This window comes from Mustela putorius, unplaced genomic scaffold (genome assembly GCF_011764305.1).
Source record: "Mustela putorius furo isolate JIRA1106 unplaced genomic scaffold, ASM1176430v1.1 tig00003834_pilon_pilon_pilon, whole genome shotgun sequence".
In the NCBI taxonomy this organism is placed as follows: Eukaryota; Metazoa; Chordata; class Mammalia; order Carnivora; family Mustelidae; genus Mustela; species Mustela putorius.
The window spans coordinates 118392507-118406662 of NW_025421987.1; the positions used below are offsets into that span (position 1 = coordinate 118392507).

The 14156-nt window shown below is 42.2% G+C and overlaps 1 protein-coding gene across 3 annotated transcripts in view; it reads left to right on the forward strand.

Annotated features, from left to right (window-relative positions):
- Positions 1 to 1442, forward strand: part of UBE2E2 (ubiquitin conjugating enzyme E2 E2) — a 376389-nt gene extending 374947 nt beyond the window's left edge. For all 3 annotated transcript variants that reach the window (XM_045088962.1, XM_045088963.1, XM_045088964.1), the window contains one exon: positions 588 to 1442. In XM_045088962.1, coding sequence (XP_044944897.1) covers positions 588 to 685 — 98 coding nt within the window. In that variant the 3' untranslated portion in view covers positions 686 to 1442. The remainder of the gene's footprint in view (positions 1 to 587) is intronic.
- The last annotated feature ends 12714 nt before the right edge of the window (positions 1443 to 14156 follow it).

A 14156-nucleotide genomic window follows, 5' to 3' on the forward strand; every position in this document is an offset into this window, starting at 1 on the left:
CTAACTTGTTTTGAGATTTTCCCCCTTCTTCCCCTACTGAAATAATATTAAGACTTGATTGTAACACCTTTTCCCACTCACAGTGTCCTGTTCCCTATCCTTCATCTGTCCCCTTCTTCCTCCTTTGAGCTGGAATGACAGGCCTGTCTTGTTCCCCATCAGCCTACACTGTTAGAATACAATTTGAGGCAGAGCATGAACGTCACTGGTCATTCTGACATTAAGCTTGTCCTTTACCTTGATCAGTGAGTTAGAAAGTGCAGATGGATGTGAGAAATGTGACTCAGACCTCTCTTTGGCCCTTTAAACTCTAAAGTCATTACTTAATCTGAATGGAAAGACCACATTTTTAAAGTATCTTAGCCAGTTTTCAGACATTTGGTGTTACTAGTTTAAATCCTCTTGAACCTGTTTCTGTGATGGTTTCAGTTTCAACAGTGATATTGTTCCAGGTTAGAACAGCAGCTTCCTACCACCTCCACATCCCCTCCTTGATCTTGGGCTATTTCCAAACACTCCTTTTCCCCTACTTTGAAAGAGGAAGTGCCGCTGGTATTTACTGACTCCTGACTCTGCTTCCCTTCCAGCTGACCCTCTGGTGGGCAGCATTGCCACACAGTACATGACCAACAGAGCAGAGCACGACCGGATGGCCAGACAGTGGACCAAGCGGTATGCCACATAGGGGCCTGCTGCTTGCTGCCCCCGCCGGACCTGTGCAAGCACATTCACCAAGTGCATCAATAGCCCTACCCAACCCCCCGCCCTGACCTCGGTTCTTATTTTCTTATTTTTATTAAATTTTGAACCTTTTTCTGATGGTATGTCATCCCTTTTCCCTCCCTCCTCTTCCTCCTTTTCCTTCTCTTTTCCCTCTACCCATCCCTCCCCCCTTCTCAATTTATTCCCTTTTTTGATTTCTATTAACTTGAAAGATTTGGGGGTTTTTTTCCCCACCTCAACATGGATGGGAATTTTGTTTTCAGTGCAAACAATGTTGGATCTGTAATAGTAAGAGCTTTCTTACAGAGCTTTGTATTACTGTGTGGTTTTGTTTTTTGTTGTTTGTTTTATTTTTATTTTTTTCCTTTCATGTGATCTTTGGGAAAACACGAATTCAGAATTATATCTCATTTCTACTTAAATGTAGTGCTTAGGGTTAATTTTTTGTACTGAAGTCTTTATTGGTGGGTGCATGCTACTGGGAACAAGTTTTTGTACAAAAGCTTCAATCAGAATCACTGTGCATTACTGAGACTCTGTTTATCACTAGCCTTCTGTCCCCCACACAGAAGACTGTTGGATTGAACAAATAATATGTATTTTGATTTACTTAAAGTGCTTGTAAATTTCTTAGGGACCTGCCACTTTTGACTGTGGATCAGTTGATGTACACTTGTATTATTAAAGCACTCAATAAATCACTGTGGCTGGTAAATGCACTTCTGGTAACCCAGCGTTTGCTTTGTATCCTGGTGACCAGCATAGCCCTTCATGCAGCAAGGCTTGTCTAATTCAATTAAGATTCAAGTGTATTTTTCATCTGAAACCTCTAGTATTTCTTTGTAGCTGAGTTGCTTAGCATGTGGAATTTCTCCAGCTGTCAATAACCCTATGATTTTACAGTTGTTTCAGATCACAATCACTTTACATATTAGCTGGACATTACTTTCTCATAGACATGCTTTCTGTTGCAGCCTTCTTCACTCAACAATTAAAATATGAGACTCCAAAAATAGCTTCTAGTGAAAGTCATGTCTGAGCTGAGCTATCATTGCATTTGACCACTTGAATTTATTTCTCTCCTTTTTCCTTTTTACAATTGTTACAGTGACTACCTTTGAGTTTTGGTTGTGGGTTTTTTTCCCTAATTTTGGTGGAAGAAGTAAACTCAGTGGCATCAGTCATGGTCAACACATTCACTGACGAGGGTATATATATCTGGCTTTAACCTTCAGACTATTTTAGGTATGTTTTGTTTTTTTCTCCATAATGTTAGTGGAAGAAATAAACTCAAATGTATCACTTATGGTCAACACATTCAGTGACAAGGGTATGTCTGGCTGGCTTTGACCTTCAGACTATTTTAGGTAACCAGCTATAGGAGGCAGAGGAGACTTCTATGTGGGGCAGTTTGAAAAACACACTGATAACACTGACCAAAATTAAGGGTTCTTTGTGTTGCAGGGCATGTTGGAAACTCCTGCGTTCACTAATTACAGTTACAATCCCACCATACCACTTGGTCTCATTGAAAGAACATCTTTACTGCTAACTAGTGGGGTTTACAAATGGAAATCATTCACCTCTAAATAGTTCTGATACAGATTTAAAATCTTTATTCCAAAGGTGCCGTTTTTTGTGGTTAGAGAAGTTCTAAAGAAAATATTGTTCAAATATTGAGAGGGTAACTTTTTTTTTAAAGATTTTATTTATTTATTTGACAGAGAGAGAGACAGGGAACACAAGCAGGGGGAGCGGGAGAGGGAGAAGCAGGCTTCCCACTGAGCAGGGAGCCTGGCTTGGGGCTCTATCTCAGGACTCCAGGATCATGATCTGAGCCACAGAAACACGCTTAACAATGGAGCCACCCAGGTGCCCTGAAAAGGTAACTTTTAAACCAGAGTACGTAGGGGTATTTTTTTCTCTTTTTAATAATGATTTTACCATTCATATTATTTGAAAACATGTTCCAGCATACCAGACACCATATGGTCTCTGTTGCAACTATTCAACCCTATGCTCATAGCAAAGGGAACTATAGACCATTCATGTGAATGGACATAGCTGTGTTCCAGTAAAACAATTTAAAACAATTTATCAAAACAATCAATAGCCAAATTTGGCCTGTGAGTTGTAGTTTGCCGGTCCCTGATATATAGAACACTAAATACTTGGGGCGGGGGGGGAGTCTGATACCTGTTGCTTAACATCTCTTTCTTTTAAATAAAATTAATATAATACAAGAGTAATTATTAGAAAATTACCCAGAATGTGTTATTTTCTATAGACTTTCTAACCACTAAAGTTTATGTTTACTTTAATACCTTGGATTTTAAAAAGTCAATCCTAAAAGCACTGAGCCATATTAATGTATTATATTAATATATTATAATATAATAATATTAATTATTAAACTGATTTTTTTGCTTTTGAATGTTTAACCAAACTTGTGATATTAATACTGACTTTTATTGACAGTATTTAAATTCAATTTGCTTTTCTACTTTTTAAAATGTCAACTCCAGTTGGGCACATTTTAAGTGATATATCCAGTATATTACATCTACATCTCATAACTGGATGTACTTCAGATCATTTAAAAATGTGTGCTATTTAGAAGCCAGAGATCATAACAGTTCTAGTAGGAAATCCTGTCACAAATCTGTGCTTGCTTTCCCATGAGTCATCTTTAGATTTTATGTCAATTTGATAGGAAGTCTATAAAATTTCTTTCTCCATGTTTATGAAATCTAAATACTTAATGACAAACAAATGTACCCTTTCCTCAAAATGTGAAAGCTAGAGAAACTCCAGAGAGAGCAGCAAATCCGTAGTTGAGCCTGTTGAGTCTAGATTCCAGATAACATGGTAATTTTACTTGAAATCTATAACCACAGCAGCAATACAATTCCAGTAAATTTTCAAAAATGTTTGTAAAATAAGATTTGGGAGTAGTTTAGCACTGAGAAAGCTTAAGTCATTTCACTAATGATCATGGGGATAGCATTTCTAAAATTCAGGGTGATTTTATACCTTAATATTTGACTTTCCATGCCAGCTATTGCTAGTTATAGTATTTTTTTATAGATTTGTTTTAATAAAATGTTGGCAGATCCTTGACAGAGGAAAGACCACTGGTCATTGAGAAAGTAGTTTGAAATCTTAAATAATTCAGAAAGTTATGTCCTTAATTTGTCATAAAACTACAAATAAATAAAACAGTCCTCATCTCTACAGGAATCCAGTGTAGACAGCAAGAGTAGAAGTGGTTGATTTTCTCTTCTTATTCCAAGATTAGAGAGTCAACCTAGAAGTTCATCCTATAACACTGGTTTGGGAATTAGGAAGAAAGGAAATATTTATTCAGAATAACTATGTACCAGGCCGTAAGTTACTTAATAAAATCTCAGCAAAGCCTTCAAGGTGTAGGCTGTCATGGTCTGAATATTTGTATCTCCCCCCACCACCACCACCACCACCCAACCCCTGGTCATTCATATGTTGAAATCTTATTCCCAAAGTGATGGTATTAGGAGGCAGGGCCTTTGGGAGATGATTAGGTTTTAAGAGCAGAGCTCTCATGGTTGGAATTAGTACTCTTACAAAAGAGACCCCAGAGGGCTCCCTGTCTCCTTTCCATCATGTGAGGACACTGAGAAGTCAGTGGTCTGTAGTCAGGAAGAGGGCCTTCCTTGGAACCCAGCCATGCTGACACCCTGATCTTAGACTTCCAGCCTCCAAACCATGAGAAGTAAATTTCTATGGTTTATAAGCCACCTAGTCTGTGGTGTTTTGTTGTAGCATCCTGGACAGACTAAGACAGTGGCCCTCATTTATGCACAATGATCAGGGTACCAAAGTGAGATTTCAACCCAAGTATATGACGTTAGAGGCTTGCTAAAGCAAAACCACTGGCACCTTTCTTCTATGAGATCATACTGTAGAAACACAGTGTCATAATTCAGTCTTAGAGTCAAGGTGCCGTACACTTTCTAGGTGGTGGGAATTTTGCCATCTTCAAGAATTGGGAAAAAATACTGAAGGAAATGTGCGGACCTGGTATTACATGGGAGATCAAACAATGCTTTTAATCTTAGAGATTTGTGACCATTAAGACTTGACCACTGCTGGAAACATGTCCCTTGGAAGACCCTGAACTTCTCTGCATCTCAGTACTGCAATAAAAGGGCCATTAATTATTGCCAAGAATGGCAGTTTTTAAATGTCTCTCTAAGTTGTGTTTTAAAAAGAGGTATGTCCATAGTTGACACCAAAAACAGTTGTACAAAAAGCCCTCCCAGAAGATCCTGACCTACCTATATGTGTTTTATTTCAAGGTGGCTTTATCACACTGTCAAAATGTCCCTTCCGTATGGGGCTCTCTGGTATGTGGGGCAGAACCTCTCATGCCATGGGGCACACCTCGTGACCTAAAGGAGTCCTACAGCTGTCCTCAGAGGAATCTGGAGCAGAATATAGGGTGACTATATTCTGAACCATAGCACTGAAAGCTACATCAGATCTGGAATCTCTTGGAGTTGACACTCTCAGGGGCTCAGGGCAGCTTGGCCTCTGAGGACCTACCTGCCTTAGTGCCACATCTGTACACCTGTGGGGAGCTGACCCCCTCTCTGAGCCTGGAAATATGCCCTCTCCACGAGGCACCTTTCACTCTCACATTCATCATGTGAATTGGTAATGTGGGTTAGGGTGAGCAACTCATCCCAGTTTGGCCAGGACTTACCCTGGTTTTATTTTTAAGATTTATTTATTTGAGAGAGAGAGACCACCAGTGGAGTGGGAGGGTAGAGGGCAGAGGGAGAAGCAGACTTCCCCCAGAGCTGGGAGCCCAACTTGGGGCTCGATCCTAGGACCCCGGGAACATGTCCTGAGCCAAAGGCAGACACTTAACCAACTGAGCCACCCAGGCACCCCCCTTCTTTTTCTTTTTTTTCTTTTTAATTTTTTTCTTTTTTTATAAACATATAATGTATTATTAGCCCCAGGGGTACAGGTCTGTGAATCGCCAATACTTCACAGCACTCACTATAGCACATACCCTCCCCAATGTCCATAATCCCACCACCCTCTCCCTTTTTTTTTTTTTTTAAGATTTTATTTATACCTTGTTTTAAAATAGAAAGTTCTGTCTCAGGAACGCCCTCAGTACTGCTGGTCACTCGAGCTTTTGTGCTAATACTAAATTTTAGCAACACGTCTCAGGCGTTGCACAGGGCCAGTTTGGAGGAGTGTTTTCCCTGTGGTACAATTATCCTTTTAAAAGAGATACACATCCTACAGTCTGAAGAATCCTCACCACTCTCTATGGCTCTCACACCCAGCCACTCATCCACTGGTTCAGAGGTGTGTTAGTGATTTAAGCCGCCTCGCAATCTTCCTTTACGCCTGCAAACATGACTCAAGGTATGTATGCCTTTCTCTGAGGCAGTCTTACGCATAAATCACTTTTTGAGAGGATTTTCTTTGAAGGGAAATTCCTGAATTTTAAAATCTCTTACTGTATCAGAGCCACTCAGGAAAACATAGGACATAATGAGATCACCTGTCTCTTCCCTGTTCGTAAATCCACATCGTCAAAGTGGAGACGAACCCCAGCTGCTCCGGGTCTCCTGATGTTGGGGCTCTCAGTGCTGGTTACAGAATGAACCTTACCAGTCACCTCAGCATCTTTTGGAGCTGGCGAGATTCCTAACCCCACCCTCACATCATCCCCTCCTCCCACACTACATTGGGCTCTCAGCCATCTTTTTAAATATTGGATGGGAGGTCAGAGTTCAGGATGACAATCATGTCCTGGTTTATAGGAAATCTGGACCTCCTGAGAAACTCTGTCAAGCTATGCAACAGAAAAGTAACAGATGCTTTCCAGTTGGTGCCACTGAGCACACTGAGAAACACCCAGCCAGATTCTTCTACTTAATCTGTCGTGCAAGAACAGTACGAAGGGGCAGAGAGAGGTCACACTCGCCTGGTACAGCCCGCCTCCATCGGGCTCGTCGAGAAGCAAGATGATAACATTCTTCATTGTTTAGTCTCCCCCTTGGAACTACTGGCAAACAAATAAATGAAGATGGGCATCACTGTGCAAATGGACAGTTCGAGCCTCTGTCCTTTAGACGTACAGCTCATGACTACGTGTTCACCAGACAGCTTCCTACCACCATGACTTAAAAATCAGAGCAGCTTATGGACAGTTATTCAAAACCTAGGATGAGAAACTCCAGAAGCGGTTATTAATCCCTAGGAGACCCCATTCACTTTAAACAATAATGAGGAAATTACTTTAAATTCAAGCATGACTATGCATTTTTACTTAAATGTAAAACATCTGTCCCTATTAAAGAATCCCCAGATTGTTCTGTGTTCTTAGTGGTTTGTAATAAAATACCAGGATGACCTTGTTAATCCAGATTAGGTCTGTTTGACTTTGGAGGAATGGTAATGGTATTGTTTGGGGTTTTTTACACAGTGGAGTAAAATAGAGAAAAAGTAGGTTCTAAGTAATTAAAAAAAAAAAAAATACTGCTTTCCGAGGCACTTCAAAATTAGTCCAAAGACTAGATGTATTAAATTCTCAAAATGTTTGTAAGCACCTTAATTTGATTTGCTTTATGGACTAAGAGGTCAAGGAGTAAGTTGCTAAATCACCAGAGTCCAGGGAAATTGAAAATTTGTGCACTAGTTAAGAACAGAAATTTTGTCAGAATGATAATATTATTATTTATAGCAAGAGATTGAGAGTGTAGCTTCCATTTAGGGAAGATGAATAGGGAACTATAATTCCTTCTGAGGCAGAGTCTATAAATTATCCCTAATACCCATTCTCCCTTTCTTACTTTTATAAATGGAACCATCAAGTTTTTGCTGGGCACATGACCTGGCTAGAAACTAAATTCCCCAGTCTTCCTGTGATAGGTCCACTATAAAAAATGGTCCCCGGGCACCTGGTTGGCTCAGTGGGTTAAAGCCTCTGCCTTTGGCTCAGGTCATGATCCCAGGGTCCTGGGATCGAGCTCTACATCGGGCTCTCTGCTCTGCAGGGAGCCTGCTTCCCCCACTCTCTCTCTGCCTGCCTCTCTGCCTACCTCTCTGCCTACTTGTGACCTCTGTCTGTCAAATAAATAAATAAAATCTTTAAAAAAAAAAAAATGGTCCCAAATCTCAATCCTTCCAGTACTCAGATTTTTGTAGCTTCTTCCATGAAAAAAGAAAGAAAGAAAGAAAGAAAGAAAAAGTCCCTTTTTTCCCTTGCCCCTTGAATTGGAGCTGGCCTCACAACTTGCTTTGGCCAGTAGACTTGTGGGGGAAGTGATCTTGTGCTGGTTTCAAGCTCTTGGAACCCTTCCATGCCTTGAAAATACATCCAAGGCTAGGCTGTCAGAAGATGAGAGACCACGTAGAGATGAGCTGAGACAATCCTAGACCAATCCATCCCCCAAAGGCCCAGACAGCCGAGCCAAGACCAGCAGAACCACGTACCTGTGCTGATAGCAGTTGCGTGCATCAACCCCACTGAGACCAGGTAAGCTGTCCACCTGATCCTTGTATTTGTGAGCAATGATAAATGGTATCGCTTTTAGCCACTAAGTTTTGAAATGCCCTAACTACACAACAGTAACGAATACCAGTGCCAAAGGAAGTGAGCAAAAGGGACAGCAGCAAATTCTAGATCTCATCCTGTAAAAGGAAACTGCTGGCCTTACATTCCCTCTTTGCACGTTCCGCGGTCTGGAATGTAGGTGTGGTGCTGGTGAGCCAGCTGGGACCACGTTGACAGGGGCCACACCCAGGAGAATATGGAGCAACAACAAGCAGAAAAAGTTCAGTTTTGAACCTGTTGAGATCGAAGTGCCTCAGATACATCCATCTAGAAATGTCAGGCTATTGGACATACCAGACACATATTCAGGAAAGCTTAGTATCCAGAATGTAGCCGTGAAGTTGGGAATCCGTGTATGGAAAGAAATGTGATTCCAGGAGAGGATGATGTGATGCAGAGCAAGTGTGAAATGGGTAAAATGGGAAGAGAAAGATGGGCAGAAACAAGCCTTGTGGATGAACCAAATGGCTGACCAAACAGTCCCAAATCAAATATCCAGAGGTGACATTTTAAAACATTGTCTTTAAAACGTTTGTCTTAAAAATAACGTAATCTATACATTGATGGGGGGAAAAATGCCACTGGCAGATGAAATATTCTGAGGAATTAGAGGTTGACAGAGAAGCTGGAATGATAGATGGACCATAAGCAGAAATGTGGACAAAGTAGAGTTCACCCAAGGGCAACCTCTCAGCCATTCCACAGTTCAATTTCCTTCCTGCTGCCGAACTGTGAGATCTGGACCTGCTACCTTAGCGACATGCTGGGGCTCCAAGACGGAGAGGCCTGGGTCCCCGATACTACACAGCAATGAACGACCATGACATCCAGACTTCCATGCAGACAAAAGTCCATTTCTGTCTTCTTTAGACCCTGCCATGTTGGTGCTCCCGACGCTTGCAGCTGATCTGGGCCAACAGCTGCCTTCAGGAGGGGAGGGAACAACGCTAGGGAGACAGTCAAGACTTCAGTCTGACCTCTAGTGACATGTTTCTTTTTTTAAGGAGTTATAAAGCCAATAACTATGACAAATGTTAACACATTTTGGGTGGCTGAAAACAGGATGTCTGTTATATCATCATCTGTACTTTTCTATATGTAAATATTTCTCCAAACTAAAAAAAATTTAATGTGAAAAACAGATTGTAAGTAAGCCTTACGTAAGACGGAATGAGGGTTTAGTTTCTGTGTGATATATTTTGATAACCTTAAGGTTTTTTTTGTAATGAGTGTGTATTACTTTTAAAATCAGAAGGAAAATCAAGATATAACAAAGGAGATGAAACTTGAATGGATATAGGCAGCCTAGGTAGAAAATTCCTTCAATAAAAATGGTTTTAGGGGCCCCTGGGTGGCTTAGTCGGTTAAGTGTGGGACTCTTGATCTCAGCTCAGTCTTGCTCTCAAGGGCGTGAGTTCAAGCCCTGCCTTGGGCTCCATGCTGGGTGCAGAGCCTACTAAAAAGCAAACAACAACAACAACAAAAAATAACTCCCTTTGGGGCGCCTGGGTGGCTTAGCCAGTTAAGCTCTTGATTTCAGCTCAGGTTATAATCTCAGGGTCCTAAGATCAAGCCCTATAATGGGTTCCGAGCTCAGGGCGGAGTCTGCTTGCCCCTCCCTCTGCTCTTCCCCCTGCACACTCACACACTCTCTCAAATAAATAAATAAATAAATAAGATCATTTAAAAAAAAAAAAAAGAATTGTTTTGAAAGGAGATATAGAAAATGTGGGAGATCTAATCACAAGAGGAGTCTTAAAACTGAAATGTGCTAGAGCCTCCTTATGATGATGAAAATGACCAGAAAAAGAATGAAGGGATAAGAATCAGTCTTGCTACTCAGAGCATGGGCATCACCTGGGAACTTGTTAGATATGCAAACTCCCAGGCCCAGACCTGTTGGACCCGGCTCTGCACTTAGCAAGCTCCCCCAGGTGACTCATGTGTGCCCTGAAGTTGAAGCAGCACTTAGACGGAGCGCGTGGCAGCCAGCCTGCAGTGGGAAGGGCGCTCTGTCGTAGCAAGAGGGAGGTTCCCGGGGGCTGGTGCAGAAGCAGGAAGATCACTGATTTGGCGACGAGGAGCGGAGGGAGTCCCCATCAGACAACTTCTGTTTTCAGAGTAAAGAATGAGGCAGAATCACTTTCTAGGAGGCAGAGAGGGAAGCGTGGGAGGTTTGAGAAGAGAGAAAACATGAAATGGTCATCTCAGAAAGGGGGAAGTGACCAGTGTGGGACGCCCACGTGGAGAGGGGAGCTCTGAGCCTTTTTTAAAAGAAACTGAAACTAGTCATCCAGCTTGAATGGCTTTCTCCAGCAATGTCCAGCTGCTCGGGCGCAGGAAGAAAAGGCAGACAGGCGGCCAAGAATGGACTGTGCAGGGCCTCATAGTCCAGAGGCGGAGAGAAAGGCCAGAGGATTCCAGGCATTCACAAGGAACTGATTAAATGGGGGACAGAGACATCCATCCTGGTGGTGGGGTTCCAAAGGCAAGGAAACAATAGAAAGTGGTGATGACAGATTAGTAACAGGCAGTGCAGCTTTGATACATTTCACCGTATGATGATTCTTTGAGGTTAGCTATTAACAACATAGTCAAGTTACTCTAATTGGAACGGGTCTCCTATTTTGATGCGAGAGTTTGCTCTCCACATGATTCAAGTGCTGCCTGCAGTTTGGGTATGTGTGTCACTGTTTCTGTCTGCTAGTGGTGAAAACTGCAGTAATCTATATTCTGAATTACTGGTAAAGATTGCACCAGGTGCTCTGAGGAGGGGAAGAGAGGAATCGCCATTGCGTTTACTCCAGGCCAGTTTCCTTATATTCATGTCCTTTTCTCACCTCTATCCCTAGGATAAGCCCTGTGGGAGAGACATAATCAGCCCCAGGTTACAGGAGAGGCAACAGAAAGGTTCGGTAACTTGCCCAAGGTCACCCAGTGAGGGAGTGACCTTGTCAGGGTTCTGAATCCTTCCTCCTAAACTTTCCTGCCACTCCCTGTAAGACGAGTGACTTCATTGACCATCACGTGGGCAAACAGGTGCACTTGGGCCAGCACACACATTCCAGGGTTCTTGCCACATTTTGTTTAACTAACAAACTAGCAAGACCCCTGAGCATTCTTGGGTGGTGATGTGACTTGCCTAAGGTGGGGGCTCTCAAGCATATGATAGCATTTCTTATCTGTATATATATTTTTTTAAGTTAGCATTCTAATTGGGAATAAAGTTCTTTTAGAAGTACTGATGTCCAAGGCTTGAAATTCTAAAAAGCTGAAAACTGTGTGCATTTGGGCAACAAAATAGATTTCTGTAGCAGAAGATTTAGAACTTCTTTTTCTCCTTTACTGGGATGTGTGTGTGTGTGTGTGTGTGTGTGTGTGTGTGTTTAATGAATAAAAAGGGTATTCTACTAGGACAAGATACTATATTACTATTATCATCATCATAATAATCATCATTATCACCATAATCACTACCATGATCACTACTATGTAAATACTCAGCACAGGGCATGGAACACACTTATAAAAATATATGTATATTATATGTATATGTATCATCTCATTTAACCCTTCCTAAAACCCCATGAGACGTGTATTATCTTCACCATATGGGTATGGAAACTGAGACCCAGAGGTTTTAATCGACCCAAAGTCACGTAACTGCTAGGTAGCTGAGCTGGGTCTCAAACCCAGATCTCTGTGGCCGCAAAGCTCATGGGCTAAACCACTGTGGGATCTGACTTCCCAGTCCAAGGAAACTTGATATACATAATTGGGGATTTGCCAGTTGATGATGTAGGAAATCACTGGTTTTATACAACCCATACCCCGGTAAAGCAAAATATTGCATACAGCTCTCTTGGATGTAATAGTCCCTCAAATGGAAAACCAGGAGAACAAAGCAGGAGGAAATGTGAGTGAGCCTTACAGGCTGAGGTATGTGAAAGAAAGCAACACAGATCAGTCCCAGTCACCTCTGGGACCTCACCTCTGTCCTTCACGAGCCCACCAAAGCCAGCTCCGTACCCATTTCTTCTTTTCCCTTCAGCAACAAGTTTCTGCTTTTTATCTCTTTTCTTTCTTATCCCCCACCCAATCCTCACGGGAAGATTTCAATCCATTTTATAGCTGAATTCAGTAGAAAAATAATGTTTATTCGCTTCACAGCCAATTTGGGCAGAACACATCTTTATTCCATAAAATAATGCATTGATACATTTATGATTCAGAATTGCAGGCACATCCCTTGCATTTCAGGCTGGATAAACTTAAAGTATCACTTTGCTTTTTCTTTCCTGTGGATTCACTTGAGTTGCCCTCATTAGGCAGGACAGGTGCTCTTGGGAGAAATGCCAGTTTTCAGAATAGAGGCTGGTGAATCTAACCACGTAAAGTTGCAGTAGACAAAAACACGACACGAGGTGAACATGAACATTATGTGGACTTCTGTCTCCCTCTCCTGCTCTCTTTTTCTCTCCCCATTCCTGCCTTACACACACACACAATCTCGCTTCCTTTCTGCCACATTTCTGAACCCACTCTTCCAAATATCATAGCCAATAGTGGCCTCTAGAAGCTCATCTTCAGATTCTAGAGCATTCCGTGCCAAAACCCTTCTTCCTGAATTTTCTCCCTTAGCTCAGGTTTGAATCCCGCAGGCCCCGCGGCAGCCTTTCACACCCAGTGACTGAATCGGATTCCTGGTTTTCTGGCGTGTCTTCTCACCTTCCCCCTCATTTGAGGATCTCGTGTTTTCTGATGCCTTCTGAACCACTCACCTGGGGTCTCTCACAAACGTCAGCTCTAGATTTCCCACTTTCCACTAAAACTGGGTGCCTGGGAATACCAGCAGCACAGCCTGCTCTGTATGTTTTTGTGTTAAACCCATTCACTCAAGTTGGGTTTATCACCTCTCTCGATCACGTGCAATTGAAGACAAAGCATAAAAAAAAAAAAAAAAAAAGACAAAGCATCCTGCAAGGAACCAAATCTGCCCCAGACCATGTTCATCTGTCACTCCCAGTGGAGTCACAGGTCTGGCCCGCCGCAGTTCCCACTGCGGGAGGAAGCACGTTTGAGAGAGCTTGGGAAACAGACAAGCCAGGACTTAGGCAAGTTACATAACCTCCCTCACTGCTGTGTGCCTGTCTACAAACTGGAAATAAAACACCCACCATATGAAGTTGTATTTTCCAGTGCCTCTCAAATAGTAGGTGCTGAATAAATGCTATTCCTCACCTTCTCACCCTTCCCAAATCATCATCCTGCCAAACACACCTAATGGGTGCAGTCAGAGCCTCCTTTATTAGCCAGTGGTAGTGTAGCGGTGGAAGCTGCCTGCCTTATCCCTCTCCTGAATTCTTAACCTAGAAATACAAAAGGGTTAAAATTTAATTAAAAGAGGATGAGAAAAAGGAAGAATGTGAGTTACACAAGGGGCAGGGTAGAAACACTGGATCAGTGAAGATTGAGCGGTTTTTCCCAAAGTTATTAATTCTAGTGAAATTTGTTTCATTTCAGATAGTTCACTGGTGCCTACGTGTAAGCTACCCCTCCGCCTCCATAGCTCTAGAAGGATACGTAAGAAACAGTGACGGCCATTATCTCTCGGGAGGGGATTTGGGGTATTAAAAGTTAGAGTTAAAAAGACAACTTTTTTTTTAAAGATTTTATTTTATTTATTTGTCATAGAGAGAGAAGCGAGAGCAAGCACAGGTAGACAGAGTGGCAGGCAGAGGCAGAGGGAGAAGCAGGCTCCCTGCCAAGCAAGGAGCCCGATGTGGGACTCGATCCCAGGACGCCGGGATCA